At 42.7% G+C, this 22,217-nt stretch overlaps 1 protein-coding gene across 1 annotated transcript in view; it reads right to left on the bottom strand.

Annotated features, from left to right (window-relative positions):
* LOC135522735 (catenin delta-2-like) overlaps positions 1 to 22,217 on the bottom strand; it is a 401,912-nt gene that overhangs the window by 177,560 nt on the left and 202,135 nt on the right. The window contains exon 12 of the mRNA XM_064949274.1: positions 935 to 1,256. Coding sequence (XP_064805346.1) covers positions 935 to 1,256 — 322 coding nt within the window. The remainder of the gene's footprint in view (positions 1 to 934; positions 1,257 to 22,217) is intronic.

Genomic DNA, 22,217 nt, shown 5'->3' with positions numbered 1-22,217 from the left:
ACCGTCTTCTCTCCTTCCATTACTATCCCTCCTCTCTCTCCCTCTCTCTACAGATTGATGGATGCTGCTGAGAGCTAGCCCAGTCACAGGCTTATTCTCTCCGTAATGAAGGTATTTGAACATGAACACTGTCTGAAATATATATATATATATATATATATATATATATACTGGGAGTGGAGCAGGTTAATTGAAAGACATGTGCAGGGCAATAATGAAACACACCAGGAAGGCTGGGCTGCAACACAGCACAGTGGGAAGGAGAGGTGGAGAGAGTGAGACTGAAAAGATATGTCTCTCTGCGGGTACAGTAATGTCTACTTCAGTCTCTCTCTGTCTATCGTGTGTGTAAGCAGTTTATGTGCGTGTGTTTGTGTGTGTTTGTGTGTGCGTGTGTCAGTGGAGGCTGCTGAGGGGAGAACGGATCATAATAATGGCCGGAACGGAGCAAATGGAATGACATCAAACCATGTGTTTGATACCATTCCACCTATTCCGCTCCAGCCATTACCACGAGCACGTCCTCCCCAATTAAGGTGCCACCAACCTTCTGTGGTATAAAGTCTCCTGCTATGTTTTAAAATCAATACCCTCCAAGGAGAGGTCAAGTGTAAACACTAGTACTGTCTGTCACACATGACTGTCAGCTCCATCCAGAGTGAACCTCTCTGCTCTCCTACTAGTCTCTACAGCCCCACCACACAGCTCTGTATGTTGCTGATTGATTGACAGTGATCGATTGACAGTGATCGATTAACATGGGAAATAATATGTCTGGTAATACAGGCCAGTGACCGCCACAGGATAGACCTATGGGGATTTGCAGGTCAGACACTATGATTAAAATGGTGATTGGTGTTGTGTAAAGGTGTGTGGGGGATGGTGTAGGAGTATGTGTGTGTGTGTGCATGTGTGTGTGCATGCCTGATCCTACCTCGGGTCTTTCTGTATGGAGTCTATAGATGGTGATCTAGCCAGTGTGCCCTCAGGTGGCATGGCTGGTCCAGATTTGCTGTAAGGAGACTCTACAGATGGGCAGTACTGTAGTGTACGGTAGGGATCTGCAGTGTAGGGGTCCGTAGCATAGGCCTCTGCTGTATAGCCTGGGCCCACTGTAGTGTAGTTATTGGCACCCCCACGACCATAACTTCCTCCGGCGCTGTGGCTGCTTCCTCCGGCGCTGTGGCTGCTTCCTCCGGCGCTGTGGCTGCCTGCTCGCTGTAAAGAGGCGGAGTCGACACCGGGGGAGGATGGGGCTACGTGTGGGAAATAGGGATACAAGACATAGTTCATCACCTGGTCACTGACCAGCTGCATCTGGTCTATAGGGGGAGGAGAGAGGGGATGTTAGGGGAGGAGAGGAGAGAGGGGAGGAGAGGGGAGGAAAAGGGAGGAGAGGGGAGGAAAAGGGAGGAGAGGAGCAGACGGGAGAATATGGGAGGAGAGGGAAGGTTAGGGGAGGAGAGAGGGTATGTTAGGGGAGGAGAGGAGAGAGGGGAGGAGAGGGGAGGAAAAGGGAGGAGAGGGGAGGAAAAGGGAGGAGAGGAGCAGACGGGAGTATATGGGAGGAGAGGAGAAGAGAAGAGCAGAGAGGAGAAGAGAGGAGAGGAGTGGAGGGGAGGTTAGGGGAGGAGAGGGGAGGAGAGAATCGGGGTGGAGATTAGGAGAGAAGAGGGGAGGGGAGGAGCAGAGGTTAGGGGAGGAGCAGGGAGGAGGACAGGAGCAGAGGGGAGGGGAGAATCGGGGTGGAGATTAGGGGAGAAGAGGGGAGGGGAGGAGAGGAGCAGAGGTTAGGGGAGGAGCGGCGGGGAGGACAGGAGCAGAGGGGAGGGGAGGGGCAGAGGTTAGGGGAGGACAGGAGCAGAGGGGAGGGGAGGAGCAGAGGTTAGGGGAGGAGCGGTGGGGAGGACAGGAGCAGAGGGGAGGGGAGGGGAGGAGCAGAGGTTAGGGGAGGAGAGGAGAGGGGGAGGGGAGCAGAGGTTGGGGGGGAGAGGAGCAGAGGGAAGGTTTGGGGAGGGGAGGAAAGGGGAGGGGAGGTTAGGGGAGGAGAGGAGAGGGGAGGAGCAAAGTGGAGAGGAGAGGAGGGGAGGGGAGGGAAGGAGAGAAGTTATAGTTAGACAGAGGAGAAAAAAGACAAGTAAACAGACAGAAGTGTGTAGAAATAATAGAAAAGCTAAAAGAGACAGAGAAAAAAATAAATTAAGATATTAAAGACGCAGGTAACCCAACGGTTAAGAAAGTTGGGCTAGTAACTGAAAGGTCGCTGGTCTGCATCCCTGAGCCGACTAAGTGAAAAATATGTCGATGTGCCCTTGAGCAAGGCACTTAACCCTAATTGCTCCTGTAAGTCGCTCTGGATAAGAACGTCTGCTAAACGACCAAAATGTAAATAACTTAGAAAACAAATCATTCCAATAAACTGAAGGTGAACATGTCTCATAGGGTGTGTATCTATTTCTTCCACCAACTCTACTTCAGAGGACGGGCAGGTACACACTGTAGGCTATGTAATAAATCTGCCTCTGTAAGAATCGATATGTAGCCATTTCATGACTGGAGCTTTACGCGAACCAGTGAGCAGATCACTAAAGAGGGAATTAGCCCCTAAAACAAGTTTAAAGGTGAAAAACAACACACACACACACACACACACACACACACAAACACACACACACTGTAAATCATACTGTAATTCACCCTAAAGAAACACACACGCAGTGTACCTCATCCAATAGACTGAAACACAGTGTATCTCACCATACAAATTGACACACAGTGTAACTCAAATACAGACTGACACACGGTGTAACTCACCATACAGACTGACACACAGTGTAACTCACCATACAGACTGAAGCACAGTGTAATTCACCATACAGACTGGCACACGGTGTAACTCACCATACCATCTGACACAGTGTAACTCACCCTATAGACTGACACACAATGTAGCTCAACATACAGACTGCCACACAGTGTAACTCACCATACCATCTGACACAGTGTAACTCACCCTATAGACTGACACACAATGTAGCTCAACATACAGACTGCCACACAGTGTAACTCACCATACCATCTGACACAGTGTAACTCACCCTATAGACTGACACACAATGTAGCTCACCATACAGACTGACACACAGTGTAACTCACCATACAGACTGATGCACAGTGTAACTCACCTTACAGACTGACACACAGTGTAACTCACCATACAGACTGATACACAGTGTAACTCACCATACAGACTGACACACAGTGTAACTCACCCTACAGACTGACGCACAATGTATCTCACCATACAAACTGACACACAGTGTAACTTGCCATACAGACTGACACACAGTGTAACTTACCATACAGACTGACACACAGTGTAACTTACCATACAGACTGACACACAGTGTAACTTACCATACAGACTGACACACAGTGTAACTCACCATACCATATGACACAGTGTAACTCACCCTATAGACTGACAGACAATGTAACTCACCAAACAGACTGATACACAGTGTAACTCACCATACAGACTGACACACAGTGTAACTCACCATACCATATGACACAGTGTAACTCACCCTATAGACTGACAGACAATGTAACTCACCAAACAGACTGACACACAATGTAACTCACCTTACAGTCTGACACATGGTGTAACTCACCATACAGACTGACACACAGTGTAACTCACCATACAGACTGACACATGGTGTAACTCACCATACAGACTGACACACAGTGTAACTCACCATACAGACTGACACACAATGTAACTCACCAAACAGACTGACACACAGTGTAACTCACCATACAGACTGACACATGGTGTAACTCACCATACAGACTGACACACAGTGTAACTCACCATACAGACTGACACACAGTGTAACTCACCATACAGACTGACACATGGTGTAACTCACCATACAGACTGACACACAGTGTAACTCACCATACAGACTGACACACAATGTAACTCACCATACAGACTGAAGCACAGTGTAATTCACCATACAGACTGACACACGGTGTAACTCACCATACCATCTGACACAGTGTAACTCACCCTATAGACTGACACACAATGTAACTCACCATACAGACTGACACACAGTGTAACTCACCATACAGACTGACACACAGTGTAACTCACCCTACAGACTGACACACAGTGTAACTCACCATACAGACTGACACACAGTGTAACTCACCATACAGACTGAAGCACAGTGTAATTCACCATACAGACTGACACACAGTGTAACTCACCATACCATCTGACACAGTGTAACTCACCCTATAGACTGACACACAATGTAACTCACCATACAGACTGACACACAGTGTAACTCACCATACAGACTGAAGCACAGTGTAACTCACCATACAGACTGACACACAGTGTAACTCACCCTATAGACTGACACACAGTGTAACTCACCCTATAGACTGACACACAGTGTAACTCACCATACAGACTGATACACAGTGTAACTCACCATACAGACTGACACACAGTGTAACTCACCCTACAGACTGACGCACAATGTATCTCACCATACATACTGACACACAGTGTAACTTACCATACAGACTGACACACAGTGTAACTTACCATACAGACTGACACACAGTGTAACTTACCATACAGACTGACACACAGTGTAACTCACCATACCATATGACACAGTGTAACTCACACAATAGACTGACAGACAATGTAACTCACCATACAGACTGACACACAGTGTAACTCACCATACAGACTGACACACAGTGTAACTCACCATACAGACTGACACACAGTGTAATTCACCATACAGACTGACACACGGTGTAACTCACCATACAGACTGAAGCACAGTGTAATTCACCATACAGACTGACACACGGTGTAACTCACCATACCATCTGAAACAGTGTAACTCACCCTATAGACAGACACACAATGTAACTCACCATACAGACTGCCGCACAGTGTAACTCACCTTACAGTCTGACACACAGTGTAACTCACCCTACAGACTGACACACAGTGTAACTCACCCTACAGACTGACACACAGTGTAACTCACCATACAGACTGAAGCACAGTGTAATTCACCATACAGACTGGCACACGGTGTAACTCACCATACCATCTGACGCAGTGTAACTCACCCTATAGACTGACACACAATGTAGTTCAACATACAGACTGCCACACAGTGTAACTCACCATACCATCTGACACAGTGTAACTCACCCTATAGACTGACACACAATGTAGCTCAACATACAGACTGCCACACAGTGTAACTCACCATACCATCTGACACAGTGTAACTCACCCTATAGACTGACACACAGTGTAACTCACCTTACAGACTGATGCACAGTGTAACTCACCATACAGACTGACGCACAGTGTAACTCACCATACAAACTGACACACAGTGTAACTTGCCATACAGACTGACACACAGTGTAACTTACCATACAGACTGACACACAGTGTAACTTACCATACAGACTGACACACAGTGTAACTCACCATACAAACTGACACACAGTGTAACTTGCCATACAGACTGACACACAGTGTAACTTACCATACAGACTGACACACAGTGTAACTTACCATACAGACTGACACACAGTGTAACTTACCATACAGACTGACACACAGTGTAACTCACCATACCATATGACACAGTGTAACTCACCCTATAGACTGACAGACATATTAACTCACCAAACAGACTGACACATGGTGTAACTCACCATACAGACTGACACACAGTGTAACTCACCATACAGACTGACACACAATGTAACACACCATACAGACTGACACACAATGTAACTCACCATACAGACTGACACACAGTGTAACTCACCATACAGACTGAAGCACAGTGTAATTCACCATACAGACTGACACACGGTGTAACTCACCATACAGACTGAAACACAGTGTAACTTACCATACCATCTGACACAGTGTAACTCACCCTATAGACTGACACACAATGTAGCTCACCATACAGACTGACACACAGTGTAACTCACCATACAGACTGACACACAGTGTAACTCACCATACAGACTGACACACAGTGTAACTCACCATACAGACTGACACACAGTGTAACTCACCCTACAGACTGACACACAATGTAACTCACCATACAGACTGACACACAGTGTAACTCACCATACAGACTGAAGCACAGTGTAATTCACCATACAGACTGACACACGGTGTAACTCACCATACCATCTGAAACAGTGTAACTCACCCTATAGACAGACACACAATGTAACTCACCATACAGACTGCCGCACAGTGTAACTCACCTTACAGTCTGACACACAGTGTAACTCACCATACAGACTGACACACAGTGTAACTCACCATACAGACTGACACACAGTGTAACTCACCATACAGACTGACGCACAGTGTAACTCACCTTACAGACTGACACACAGTGTAACTCACCATACAGACTGATACACAGTGTAACTCACCATACAGACTGACACACAGTGTAACTCACCCTACAGACTGACGCACAATGTATCTCACCATACAAACTGACACACAGTGTAACTTGCCATACAGACTGACACACAGTGTAACTTACCATACAGACTGACACACAGTGTAACTCACCCTATAGACTGACAGACAATGTAACTCACCATACAGACTGACACACAGTGTAACTCACCATACAGACTGACACATGGTGTAACTCACCATACAGACTGACACACAGTGTAACTCACCATACAGACTGACACACAGTGTAACTCACCATACAGACTGACACACAATGTAACACACCATACAGACTGACACACAATGTAACTCACCATACAGACTGACACACAGTGTAACTCACCATACAGACTGAAGCACAGTGTAATTCACCATACAGACTGACACACGGTGTAACTCACCATACCATCTGACACAGTGTAACTCACCCTATAGACTGACACACAATGTAGCTCACCATACAGACTGACACACAGTGTAACTCACCATACAGACTGACACACAGTGTAACTCACCATACAGACTGACACACAGTGTAACTCACCATACAGACTGACACACAGTGTAACTCGCCCTACAGACTGACGCACAATGTAGCTCACCATACAGACTGACACACAGTGTAACTCACCATACAGACTGACACACAGTGTAACTCACCCTATAGACTGACACACAATGTAGCTCACCATACAGACTGACACACAGTGTAACTCACCATACAGACTGACACACAGTGTAACTCACCCTACAGACTGACACACAATGTAACTCACCATACAGACTGAAGCACAGTGTAATTCACCATACAGACTGACACACAGTGTAACTCACCATACAGACTGACACACAGTGTAACTCACCATACAGACTGACACACAGTGTAACTCACCATACAGACTGACACACAGTGTAACTCACCATACAGACTGAAGCACAGTGTAATTCACCATACAGACTGACACACGGTGTAACTCACCATACCATCTGAAACAGTGTAACTCACCCTATAGACAGACACACAATGTAACTCACCATACAGACTGCCGCACAGTGTAACTCACCTTACAGTCTGACACACAGTGTAACTCACCATACAGACTGACACACAGTGTAACTCACCATACAGACTGACACACAGTGTAACTCACCCTACAGACTGACGCACAATGTATCTCACCATACAAACTGACACACAGTGTAACTTGCCATACAGACTGACACACAGTGTAACTTACCATACAGACTGACACACAGTGTAACTCACCCTATAGACTGACAGACAATGTAACTCACCATACAGACTGACACACAGTGTAACTCACCATACAGACTGACACATGGTGTAACTCACCATACAGACTGACACACAGTGTAACTCACCATACAGACTGACACACAGTGTAACTCACCATACAGACTGACACACAATGTAACACACCATACAGACTGACACACAATGTAACTCACCATACAGACTGACACACAGTGTAACTCACCATACAGACTGAAGCACAGTGTAATTCACCATACAGACTGACACACGGTGTAACTCACCATACCATCTCACAGTGTAACTCACCCTATAGACTGACACACAATGTAGCTCACCATACAGACTGACACACAGTGTAACTCACCATACAGACTGACACAGTGTAACTCACCATACAGACTGACACACAGTGTAACTCACCATACAGACTGACACACAGTGTAACTCACCATACAGACTGACACACAGTGTAACTCACCATACAGACTGACAGCACAGTGTAACTCACCATACAGACTGACACACAGTGTAACTCACCATACAGACTGAAGCACAGTGTAATTCACCATACAGACTGACACACAGTGTAACTCACCATACAGATCTGACAACAGTGTAACTCACCATAGACAGACACACAATGTAACTCACCTTACAGTCTGACACACAGTGTAACTCACCATACAGACTGATGCACAGTGTAACTCACCCTACAGACTGACAAACAGTGTAACTCTCATCATAACAAACTGACACACGGTGTAATTCACCATACAGACTGACACACAGTGTAACTCACCATACAGACTGACGCACAGTGTAACTCACCATACAGACTGAAGCACAGTGTAACTCACCATACAGACTGACACACAGTGTAACTTACCATACAGACTGACACACAGTGTAACTCACCATACATACTGACACACAGTGTAACTCACCGTACAGACACACACAGTGTAACTCACCATACAGACTGAAGCACAGTGTAACTCACCATACAGACTGACACACAGTGTAACTCACCATACAGACTGAAGCACAGTGTAACTCACCATACAGACTGACACACAGTGTAACTCACCATACAGACTGACACACTGTGTAACTCACCATACAGACCGACACACAGTGTAACTTACCATACAGACTGACACACTGTGTAACTCACCATACAGACTGACACACTGTGTAACTCACCATACAGGCCGACACACAGTGGAACTTACCATACAGACTGACACACAGTGTAACTCACCATACAGACTGACACACAATGGAACTCACCATACAGACTGACACACAGTGTAACTCACCATACAGACTGACATACAATGTAACACACCATACAAACTGACACATGGTGTAACTCACCATACAGACTGACACACAGTGTAACTCACCATACAGGCTGAGGAACAGTGTAATTCACCATACAGACTGACACACAGTGTAACTCACCATACAGACTGACACACAATGGAACTCACCATAGAGACTGACGCACAGTGTAACTCACCATACAGACTGACACACAATGTAACACACCATACAAACTGACACATGGTGTAACTCACCATACAGACTGACACGGTGTAACTCACCATACAGACTGACACACAGTGTAACTCACCATACAGACTGACGCACAATGTAACTCACCATACAGACTTACTAACAGTGTAACTCACCATACAGACTGAAGCACAGTGTAACTCACCATACAGACTGACACACAATGGAACTCACCATACAGACTGACACACAGTGTAACTCACCATACAGACTGACACACGGTGTAACTCACCATACAGACTGAAGCACAGTGTAACTCACCATACAGACTGACACACAGTGTAACTCACCATACAGGCTGAGGCACAGTGTAATTCACCATTCAGACTGACACACAGTGGAACTCACCATACAGACTGACGCACAGTGTAACTCACCATACAGACTGACACACAATGAAACACACCATACAAACTGACACATGGTGTAACTCACCATATAGACTGACACACGGTGTAACTCACCATACAGACTGACACACAGTGTAACTCACCATACAAACTGACGCACAGTGTAACTCACCATACAGACTTACTAACAGTGTAACTCACCATACAGACTGACACACAGTGTAACTCACCATACTGACTGACACACGGTGTAACTCACCATACAGACTGACACACAGTGTAACTCACCATACAGTCTGACGCACAATGTCACTCACCATACAGACTGACACACAGTGTAACTCACCATACAAACTGACACACAGTGTAACTCACCATACAGACTGATGCACAGTGTAACTCACCCTCCAGACTGACGCACAGTGTAACTCATCCTACAGACTGACGCACAGTGTATCTCAATATACAAACTGACACACAGTGTAATTCACCATACAGACTGACACACGGTGTAACTCAACATACAGACTGACACACAGTGTAACTCATCCTACAGACTGACGCACAGTGTATCTCACCATACAAACTGACACACAGTGTAATTCACCATACAGACTGACACACGGTGTAACTCAACATACAGACTGACACACAGTGTAACTCAACATACACACTGACGCACAATGTAACTCACCATACAGACTGACGAACAGTGTAACTCACCATACAGACTGACGCACAGTGTAACTCACCATACAAACTGACACACAGTGTAACTCACCATACAGACTGACACACAGTGTAACTCACCATACAGACTGAAGCACAGTGTAACTCACCATACAGACTGACACACGGTGTAACTCACCATACAGACTGACACACAGTGTAACTCACCATACAGACTGACACACGGTGTAACTCACCATACAGACTGACACACAATGTAACTCACCATACAGACTGACACACAGTGTAACTCACCATACAGACTGACACACAGTGTAACTCACCATACAGACTGCCGCACAGTGTAACTCACCATACAGACTGACACACGGTGTAACTCACCATACAGACTGACACACGGTGTAACTCACCATACAGACTGACACACAGTGTAACTCACCATACAGACTGAAGCACAGTGTAACTCACTATACAGACTGACACACGGTGTAACTCACCATACAGACTGACACACAATGTAACTCACCATACAGACTGACACACAGTGTAACTCACCATACAGACTGACACACGGTGTAACTCACCATACAGACTGACACACAATGTAACTCACCATACAGACTGACACACAGTGTAACTCACCATACAGACTGAAGCACAGTGTAAATCACCATACAGACTGACACACGGTGTAACTCACCATACAGACTGACGCACAATGTAACTCACCATACAGACTGACAAACAGTGTAACTCACCATACAGACTGACACACAGTGTAACTCACCATACAGACTGACACACAGTGTAACTCACCATACAGACTGACACACAATGTAACTCACCATACAGACTGACAAACAGTGTAACTCACCATACAGACTGACACACAGTGTAACTCACCATACAGACTGACACACAGTGTAACTCACCATACAGACTGACACACGGTGTAACTCACCATACAGACTGACACACAGTGTAACTCACCATACAGTCTGACGCACAATGTAACTCACCATACAAACTGACACACAGTGTAACTTAACATACAGACTGACACACGGTGTAACTCACCATACAGACTGACACACAATGTAACTCACCATACAGACTGACACACAGTGTAACTCACCATACAGACTGACACACGGTGTAATTCACCATACAGACTGACACACGGTGTAACTCACCATACAGACTGACACACAGTGTAACTCACCATACAGACTGACGCACAATGTAACTCACCATACAGACTGACGAACAGTGTAACTCACCATACAGACTGACACACAGTGTAACTCACCATACAGACTGACACACAGTGTAACTCACCATACAGAATGACACACAGTGTAACTCACCATACAGACTGACGCACGGTGTAACTCACTATACAGACTGACACACAATGGAACTCACCATACAGACTGACGCACAGTGTAACTCACCATACAGACTGACACACAGTGTAACTTACCATACAGACTGACGCAGTGTAACTCATCATACAGACTGACACACAATGTAACACACCATGCAGACTGACACACAGTGTAACTCACCATACAGACTGACACACAGTGTAACTCACCTTACAGACTGACACACAGTGTAACTCACCATACAGACTGACACACAGTGTAACTCACCATACAGACTGACACACTGTGTAACTCACCATACAGACTGACACACGGTGTAACTCACCATACAGACTGACACACTGTGTAACTCACCATACAGACTGACACACTGTGTAACTCACCATACAGACTGACACACAGTGTAACTCACCATACAAACTGACGCACAGTGTAACTCACCATACAGACTGACGCACAGTGTAACTCACCATACAGACTGATGCACAATGCAACTCACCATACAGACTGACACACGGTGTAACTCACCATACAGACTGACACACAGTGTAACTCGCCATACAGACTGACACATGGTGTAACTCACCATACTGACTGACACACAGTGTAACTCACCCTATAGACTGACACATGGTGTAACTCACCATACAGATTGACACACGGTGTAACTCACCATACAGATTGACACACAGTGTAACTCAACCTACAGACTGACACACAGTGTAACTCACCATACAGGCACCATATACTGTAGGCAGGTATTCAACGAATCAGACATGAAGGAAAAACACACTGCTGGTTCACTTAGTATGTTTTTTTCCTCTCTAAGAACAGGTGTGATATCACATCAATATCCTGATACAATTCCCAGGAGAGGTAACGGCTTGTGGGGTGTGTCAGCTGTAATGTGGTTAACGCATTATGCAAAGGAAACATTCTGAACCTGCACTGTGTGGTTTCTCCATTTGTGATTGATTAAACTGAAGCATAAGATTCATTGTTGGACAAGAGAGGAGCATGTGTGTTTATTCACATAATTACCAAGAAGTCTTAGATTAATGGAACTATACTCTAGACAGAGTTTGAGGTGGTGTGTGTGTGTGTGTGTGTGTCTGTGTCAGCCAGAAGGTCTCATCATTGTGTATGTGACACACACTCTCTGTCACGGTGCTCCTGCCCTTAGTGGTGACATTTACATGACCTTCACTCTCCACGCACACACACACACACACACACACACAAATACCCCGCCCATTTCCGTATCTCACACTTGGAAGGCTACGCTTCAGAAGTTTCTTGAGCAGATCTACGCTAATCTTGTCAAGTTCTGATGAAATATAACCACACACTGCGGAAAATCACTCTAAAAACTGAGGGTTCCTCATCATTTTACTGGAATCTCTCTCTCTCCCTCCTCTCTCTCTCTCTCTCTCCATCTTTCTCCTTCTCTCTGTATCTCTACCTCTCTTTTGTTTCTCTCTGTCTGTCTCCCTCTCTCTCTCTTTCCTGGTGAATAAGTAATTTGCTCTGGTTATGGACTGATGTTTCTGGTGACTTGACCTTTGAGGTTTACAGAGCTGGCTGTGGAGGCCATCTACTGGGAAGGGTACACACATGAACGGACAAAAGCCCCCCCACACTCACACACACACTTGCTCTATTTGGCTGCCTGAAATCGAGGAGAAGGAAAAGCTTTCCATTGTTTTCTTGTCATTGTGAGAAATCAACAGAAATATAATAGCCATCACCAATGGTTCCTCACAGGCAGATTAGCAGCAGGGGGACAACTCTCCAACTAATCAAACTGATGTGTGACACACTGAACAATTAGCCCAGTGCGTCAGTCAGGGTGTCCGTTATAGAGGAACGTTCCCCCAGGCTACAGATCTGTGATGCTCACAATGAACACAGAAATAAGGGAGAAAAGAAAGAAAACAAGAAAAGAATTGTATGAAAAGATTAAAAGAAAAGGATGAGGGGAAATGATTTTGAGCTCATTGTCTGGGGAAATGTAAAGGTGTGTGTGTGTGTGTGTGTGGGGGGGGGGTTCTCCTAATTAGAGCCTAGATTGACATTTCTTATTTATGATGAGCATTAATATTTTAACAATATTGTAATATTGTAAGACATAGCTTTTGGCTGTGGCTGTGACAAGGTGACAATTTGTCTGAATCAATCTGCTCCAGCCAACGAGGTGGAGAGAGACAGAGAGAGTGAAAGAGAGCGACAGAGAGAGAGAGAGAGAGAGAGAGAGAGAGAGAGAGAGAGAGAGAGTGAGTGTGAATGTGACAGTGTCCTTCATGCATGTGTAATTGAACATTAGCCAGGTCTGTAGCATGGGAGTCTTACAACACCTGTAACCCTGGAAACCTTTACCAGTTTCCTACTGTCCCTTCTAAACTGGTGATTTACCACACTCTGGGGGCCTGACACACCAGTATGCACTAGATTCCCATGCTAGATTCCCATGCTATGGCTAAGTCAATGGGTTTGAGCATGACTACATACGACAAGACTGAACAAATTGTCTGTAAAAGGTCTATCTGGTTGGATCCAAATTTGGTTGGCACATGATGCTGGCAACACAACAGTGGACTTGTTGCACAATGTTGATGCTTTGGATAGAAATGCTTACTAGATGATCGTATACGTACGTATAAGGTTGGGTTTAAAGTTAGTGATAAAAATCACATTATAAAGTCCTCCAACATATTCTTATTATGTCTTCCATTGAGGATATGACCTCCATAAATCCTGCTCGATAAAATATGAATTAAAGGTCCCTTAGAGGGTACAGAATCGTTAATATGACATCAACTATAAGTGCGAACCAGGCAGAAATAATGGAGGGTTCTAAATGGTACTTCATCTATATGGTCTTACATTCCAACACAATCTCACACATATAGTTTAGGGTTAGGGTATTTCATTACTTTCAGACGCTCCTATACCCTTATTCCCAATATGTTATACCCCATAGGTTGTAAATAAACCATTTTTAAGGTCATGTAAGTTGTATCATTATTATAGAGCTGTGATACCCATAGATAAATGGCTTCAGACCGAGCATTTCTCACTGGAAATTGCTGCTGACATTGAACATAGCTTAGGGTTAGGGTATTTAATTCCCGCCCGCCTGACCACTCTGCCTGTCCCTGCCTGACGTCCTGTACCTTTGCCTCTACTCTGGATTATCGACCCCTGCCTGCGTTGGCCTGTCGTTTGCCTGCCCCTGTTGTTAAAATAAACATTGTTACTTCACACAGTCTGCACTTGGGTCTTACCTTGATTCCTGATAGATATAACTTGTATGATTATCATAGAGCTGTGAAACCCAAAGCCGAATGGCTTCAAACTGAGCATTTCTCACCATTTATTTACGGAGAGCAATTTCCGTTCTATAGCAGGTAGTGTCAATTTATTTACTGTACTATGTTGACTAATTGTTGGTTTCTTCTGTGGAAAAACAGAATATGTATAACAATGCAAAATATACCAAAAGCTAAATCAAACAGAGATTTACGACTATTTAACCATATAAATCTTTTTTTTATATAAACAAATATGGGACACAAAAAAGGCAGTGTAGAACACCATTGCCCATCATGCATTGGTCTAATAACTTTCAAAAAATTGTTCCGAAGTTTACCCCCCAAAAATGTATAATCTGTGAATGAAGTCTCACAAACATTTGTATTTTCTTACCAATTAAGTCGTACAAAAATGTCTATTTTCCTATTAATTAAGTCACACAAAAATGTGTCTTTCACACAAATGAATCTAGACAAAAACGCACAAAAAACAAACAAAATCTGCTAAAATTATTTTTGTAGAGAATATTTGTACGGAATTGCACGAATTGAGTTGTGCAATCCGGAAACTATACACTGTATAATTTAATAATATTTCCTCATATATCCATCCTGAGAGATAATGTTTCTGGCACAGATTGTATGTTACCTGTAGCTAGCTACATGTCTATGTTTTTACTCTCAATTTATTTATTAACTCTTACTCCAAATAAAAGGTCCATTCTTTTTTCATAAATATAATTTTCTTCTCCAGAGGACAATTGTGTGTGTGTAAGCCCATTCCTACGTGAACAGCATTAGTAGCTGATAAATAGTATTGTATCTTCAGCTGCGTCCGTATAAACCCATGTGAACAGGTGCTACATAAGAAGACATCCAACTTGGTTGGTTATTTGCTCCAGCATCTTTTTGATCCTGCAGGTTCAAAGTCATGTAATAATTCTCCATTGATATCCAGCTAGGAATTCATTAGAACATCAGTCTCTGGAGCTATTCTAAAAGCTGTCTGTTTGGCTGTGTTTATTTGAAGGCGCAGGTGCGAGTGGTGTGTGTTAGAGGGTGTGTACATGTATGTATGTATGTATGTATGTATGTATGTATGTATGCATGTATGTGTCTCTGTATGTGCAGGTGACAATTGAGCTAAAACTCAACATTCAGGAGAAAACCTGATTTTTTCAATAAATTAATACGTTTCTAAAATCTCATCGAAAACCGACCCCAAAACACACACTATCTGACATGTTTTTTACCAGCTAATGTGCTTCTGTGGCTTTTTGACATTAGAAAGAACTACTCAAAACTTGGCAAACAAGCGCTTTCTTCAGTTAGATACTATTAGTGGTGCAAATTTCACTGGGGACATATCCCCCTCACATTCTGAAATGGCATTTTTGTCCTCCACAGTTTTATCATTGGAATGTGATCTAAAACGAGGCAACAGTGTACTTTAGAACCATGCGGATGCCTCCGAGCGGTCGGGTAAGCCATTTGGAGATCTAAAACGAGGGTGTAAGCCATTTGGAGATAGGAATGTGATCTAAAACGAGGCAACAGTGTATCTAAAACGAGGCAACAGTGTACTTTAGAACCATGCGGATGCCTCCGAGCGGTCGGGTAAGCCATTTGGAGATAGGAATGTGATCTAAAACGAGGCAATAGTGTACTTTAGAACCATGCGGATGCCTCCGATCGGTCGGGTAAGCCATTTGGAGATAGGAATGTGATCTAAAACGAGGCAACAGTGTACTTTAGAACCATGCGGATGCCTCCGATGCGGTCGGGTAAGCCATTTGGAGATAGGAATGTGATCTAAAACGAGGCAACAGTGCAACAGTGTAAGCCATTTGGAGATAGGAATGTGATCTAAAACGAGGCAACTTTAGAACCATGCGGATGCCTCCGAGCGGTCGGGTAAGCCATTTGGAGATAGGAATGTGATCTAAAACGAGGCAACAGTGTACTTTAGAACCATGCGGATGCCTCCGAGCGGTCGGGTAAGCCATTTGGAGATAGGAATGTGATCTAAAACGAGGCAACAGTGTACTTTAGAACCATGCGGATGCCTCCGAGCGGTCGGGTAAGCCATTTGGAGATAGGAATGTGATCTAAAACGAGGCAACAGTGTACTTTAGAACCATGCGGATGCCTCCGAGCGGTCGGGTAAGCCATTTGGAGATAGGAATGTGATCTAAAACGAGGCAACAGTGTACTTTAGAACCATGCGGATGCCTCCGAGCGGTCGGGTAAGCTATTTGGAGTTTTTATCCGACAGAAAAAAATGAAAAAAATGATGTCCCCTCCCACTTCTGAAACAAAAGTTGCGCCCCTGAATTTCTATGGAAACAGAGGAATGTTTTTTATTTAATTTAATATGTCCAGGTATATTAAACACTGTCTTTTAACCTTGAATAGTATGAGGTAAGGTCAACATACAGGTTAAATATTTCAACCTTTCTCTCCACTGTTGATCATTAAACTTTTAAAATGATCACTTATATGTTATGAACCTTCCTTCACTGCCGGGGTAAAATCGAGGTCTTCTCTCGCTCTCTTTCTAGAATGTCAGCTCTCATTACTAAAGGCATACAACATATTCAGAAGGGAGTGAATTAGCTTTATGGTTTTATGCAAAACAGACTTTCACTGTGTGTGTGTGTGTGTGTGTGTGTGTGTGTGTGTGTGTGTGTGTGTGTGTGTGTGTGTGTGTGTGTGTGTGTGTGTGTGTGTGTGTGTGTGTGTGTGTGTGTGTGTGTGTCTGTGTGTGTGTGTGTGACGGTGCGTGAGTGTAGCCTTCTTCTGAAAAGGCCTGGTGTCATATTAGAAAGCTTTGATGAGAGCATTAAACAGAACCGCCAAACGGGCACTTGTCCAGTGTCTGTGTCGGCAGCTCTCCAAAGAGGCAATGTTTGAATAGGGGACATGTGTATGTGTGTGCGCCCGTGTGGCAGTGTGTGTGCGTCTGCGTGTGCATGTGTGTGTGACAGGCTCCATGCTGAGCAGTGTGTTTCTGACAGCTCTCCCTCCAGGCCGAAGCTAATCCCTCTTTGTTTTCTAGAAGAAAAAAAAACAGATTTTACAGAGAATCCCCTCTGGTGTCCTTGGTAGAGACACACGCACGCACACACACACACACACACACACAGATTCTGGTAACATTGAAGGCGTATGGCGGAGGAGAATGCAGGGAGAGGAATTAAAGAGTTAATACTACTTAATACTAGGCAGGGTGTCTTAAGAGATAATTCACCCTGAGAAGCAGAGAGATAGAGTTTAATGAGAGTTAGACCTCCAGATTATATCCTGCAGAGGAGTTGTACACGTTACTCATGGTGACTCTGTAGTATTACACCAAGCATTTAGGTCAACTGTCATGGTACTGGTACTGAAACGTCATGGCAAGGGAAGGAGCGAGTGGTGGAAATGAAGGACAACTGTTTTTCGTTCCATCAACTCACCACTCATATGAATGTGTTAACTGTTTTCACACAAGGTTTGTAGAAACCCAACTAAGCCTCTCTCTCCCCTGTCGCAGTAGAGTTTAGCTGCAGTGCAGGGTGTAGATGTGTGGATGTGTGTGTGTGTTATTATTTTAAAAAGTAATAGCTTGAAATAGACCACATTAACCTGCTGTACTATGTGGCGCTGGACTGGTTTACTCTGAGAAAACACACACACACAAAGCTACGACGGCTTACCTCAAACTGCGTTTATGGATTACACCAATACCACAAATAAACAATACATTGCAGGCTTTAGAGTTAATTCAATGTAGTGTTATAGAGAGAGAGAGAGATCCAGCTCTCTAAAAAAATGCCTTATAGCATTAATGACTGTGATTCACAGCTGGATGATGAAACTATAATGTGGAGTCAGGGTTTAAATAGTACAATATAGTACAATATACTATACTGTTATAATGACAATACTGTTATAATGACAATACTGTTACAATGACTATACTGTTACATACTACTATACCGTTAAAATGACAATTCAATTACATACTGAATATATTGTTATATACTGACAATACTGTTATACTGACTATACTGTTAAATACTGACTCTACTGTTATAATGACAATACTGTTATATACTGACGATATTGTTATATACTGACTATACTGTTAAATACTAGCATACTGTTATAATGACACTACAATTATATACTGACTATATTGTTATATACTGACAGTGCTGTTATACTGACTATACTGTTAAATACTGACTATACTGTTATAATGACAATACTGTTATAAAATGACTATAATGTTATATACTGACTATACTGTTGAATACTGACTATACTGTTAAATACTGACTATACTGTTATAATGGCAATACTGTTATAATGACAATACTGTTATATACTCTCATACTGTTATATACTCTCATACTGTTATAGTGACTATACTGACTATACTGTTATACTGACTATACTGTTATAATGACTATATTTTATATACTGACTATACTGTTATCATGGTTATACTGTTATACTGACTTTACTGTTATAATACTGTTATAATGACTATACTGTTATAATGACTATACTGTTATACTGACTATACTGTTATAATGACTATACTGTTATACTGACTATACTGTTATACTGACTATACTGTTATCATGACTACACTGTTATATATTGACAATACTGTTATATACTCTCATACTGTTATATACTCTTATACTGTTATATACTGACAATACTGTTTTATACTGACACTACTGTTATATACTGACTATACTGTTATATACTGACTATACTGTTATATACTGACTATACTGTTATATACTGACTATACTGTCATACTGACTAAGCTGTGATATTGACTATACTGTTATGGACTAACTATAATGTTATATACTGACTATACTGTTATACTGACTATATTTTATATACTGACTATACTGTTATCATGGTTATACTGTTATACTGACTATACTGTTATACTGACTATACTGTTATACTGACTATACTGTTATAATGACTACACTGTTATATATTGACAATACTGTTATATACTCTCATACTGTTATATACTCTTATACTGTTATATACTGACAATACTGTTATATACTGACAATAAAGTTTTATACTGACACTACTGTTATATACTGACTATACTGTTATATACTGACTATACTGTTATATACTGACTATACTGTTATATACTGACTATACTGTTATATACTGACTATACTGTCATACTGACTAAGCTGTGATATTGACTATACTGTTATGGACTAACTATAATTTTATATACTGACTATACTGTTATACTGACTAAACTGGTAAATTGACTATACTGCTTTATACTGACTATACCGTTATATACTGACTATGCTGTTGTCATGACTGTCCTGATCAGGTCAGGTTACAGGAGACCACAACCTTACAGATTATCTCTCAACCTCAACAGAGGAGGAGAGATCTAGGGGTCTGAAGATGTGGGGGTTTTATGACCCCTCACGCCCCTGGTAAATCTTAGGCCACACAACATTCCTGTGTCCCCTCAATATGAAGAACCACCCTCAGAACATTAAACATGCAATAAAGGGACTTTGGAACAATGGTTTCCGTTAGCCACAAAGGTGGTCATGACGATAGATGGAATATGAAAATGTATGTCATTTTTGTTTTGTTATTAAAGGTTAATAGATTATGTTATTACGAAAACATTGTAAGGTTAAGAGTTTTCCTAGTATATGTTGTTGTATATGTATATGATGTTCATACATTGTACGTTGTGTGGAAAATGTCCAAATCAAAAGGGAATGTTTTGGTAAAGATGAAATGTGAAATTAGTTGTCTAAAATTGGATTTGAGTAAAACCTAGACCTTGCCCTTAACTAAAACCTGTGAGTGAAGAATTTACAGATAAGACTAAGTGACCCAAGCTGCAGCCAAGGTCTAAAAAGTCATCGAACCCAAAATGCAACACAAGTTTGAAGACAAAGAAATATTTTTCTACCCAAGCTACGGATGAGTAGCTGTGTCTAAGCGGGTGAATTCAAGTCGAACCACCTAGATTCCACTTCCCATCGAATCGTGGTGTCTACACTGTTTCATTCCTACGCTGTGAGCACTGAACTACAGAGCTGTCTGTCCTTAGAAGAGCCCTTTCAGAACAAGGGCGAGGGAACAGACTCCTAAGCCAAAAGGACCCTGACATTATGAGGACGACCAGAGAGGTGCGCCGGAAAAGTGCGTCATTGAGCAGCCTGGACGGTCAATGCGGAGAATACACAGAGACCTTCCCCACGTAATTACATCATTATATTCTGACCCATAAGAGCGGCAGTTTGGGGCAAGGCTAGGGTTAGAGTAAGCACAGCTGACAAATTCACCCAAATGTATATTTCTCTCGTGTACTCTCCCCTTTTCTCTCTCTTTTAAATCCCCATTTTGGGTAACACGCGCCATAGTGTGTTGGCCCGTTATACTAAGTTCTAATCAATAGCATAGAATGTGTTTTTGTGTATGTACATCTTTTATCATCATTTTAGCTTTCTAGTAAATAAATACTCAACTAAGATTGGTGTGGTACAAACTCATTGGTGAGACCCGGGTCTGTGCAGATTCCCAGATTATGCGACGTTCAGAACGAGATTGTAGAGGTAGCTGATTAATTAGCGGCTGTTGTAAAATTGATATTCTGATATTCTTTGAGTTAATTTGGGAAATAGAAACTCAATAAAAACATATTTTCCCATGGTGCCCCAGGTTAATGAGTTAATAATTGCTTGATTCAGTTAATCACGCAATTAGAAACTTTTAATCATTCGATGAGCAACAGTCGTCACATTAACTAATACAATGTCACGACACTGTTATACTGACCATACTGTAATACTGACTATGCTGTTATACTGACTATATTGTTATACTTACTATACTGTTATTTGTATTTATTTATTTTTTATTTCACCTTTATTTAACCAGGTAGGCAAGTTTAGAACAAGTTCACATTTACAATTGCGACCTGGCCAAGATAAAGCAAAGCTGTCACGCCTTGGTCTTAGTATTTTGTGATTTAGTTTATTAGTTTGTCAGACC

This window comes from Oncorhynchus masou, chromosome 30 (assembly GCF_036934945.1).
Source record: "Oncorhynchus masou masou isolate Uvic2021 chromosome 30, UVic_Omas_1.1, whole genome shotgun sequence".
NCBI lineage: Eukaryota > Metazoa > Chordata > Actinopteri > Salmoniformes > Salmonidae > Oncorhynchus > Oncorhynchus masou.
The sequence above is the reverse complement of the archived record's forward strand: the minus strand, read 5'-3'. Positions and strand labels throughout refer to the sequence as shown.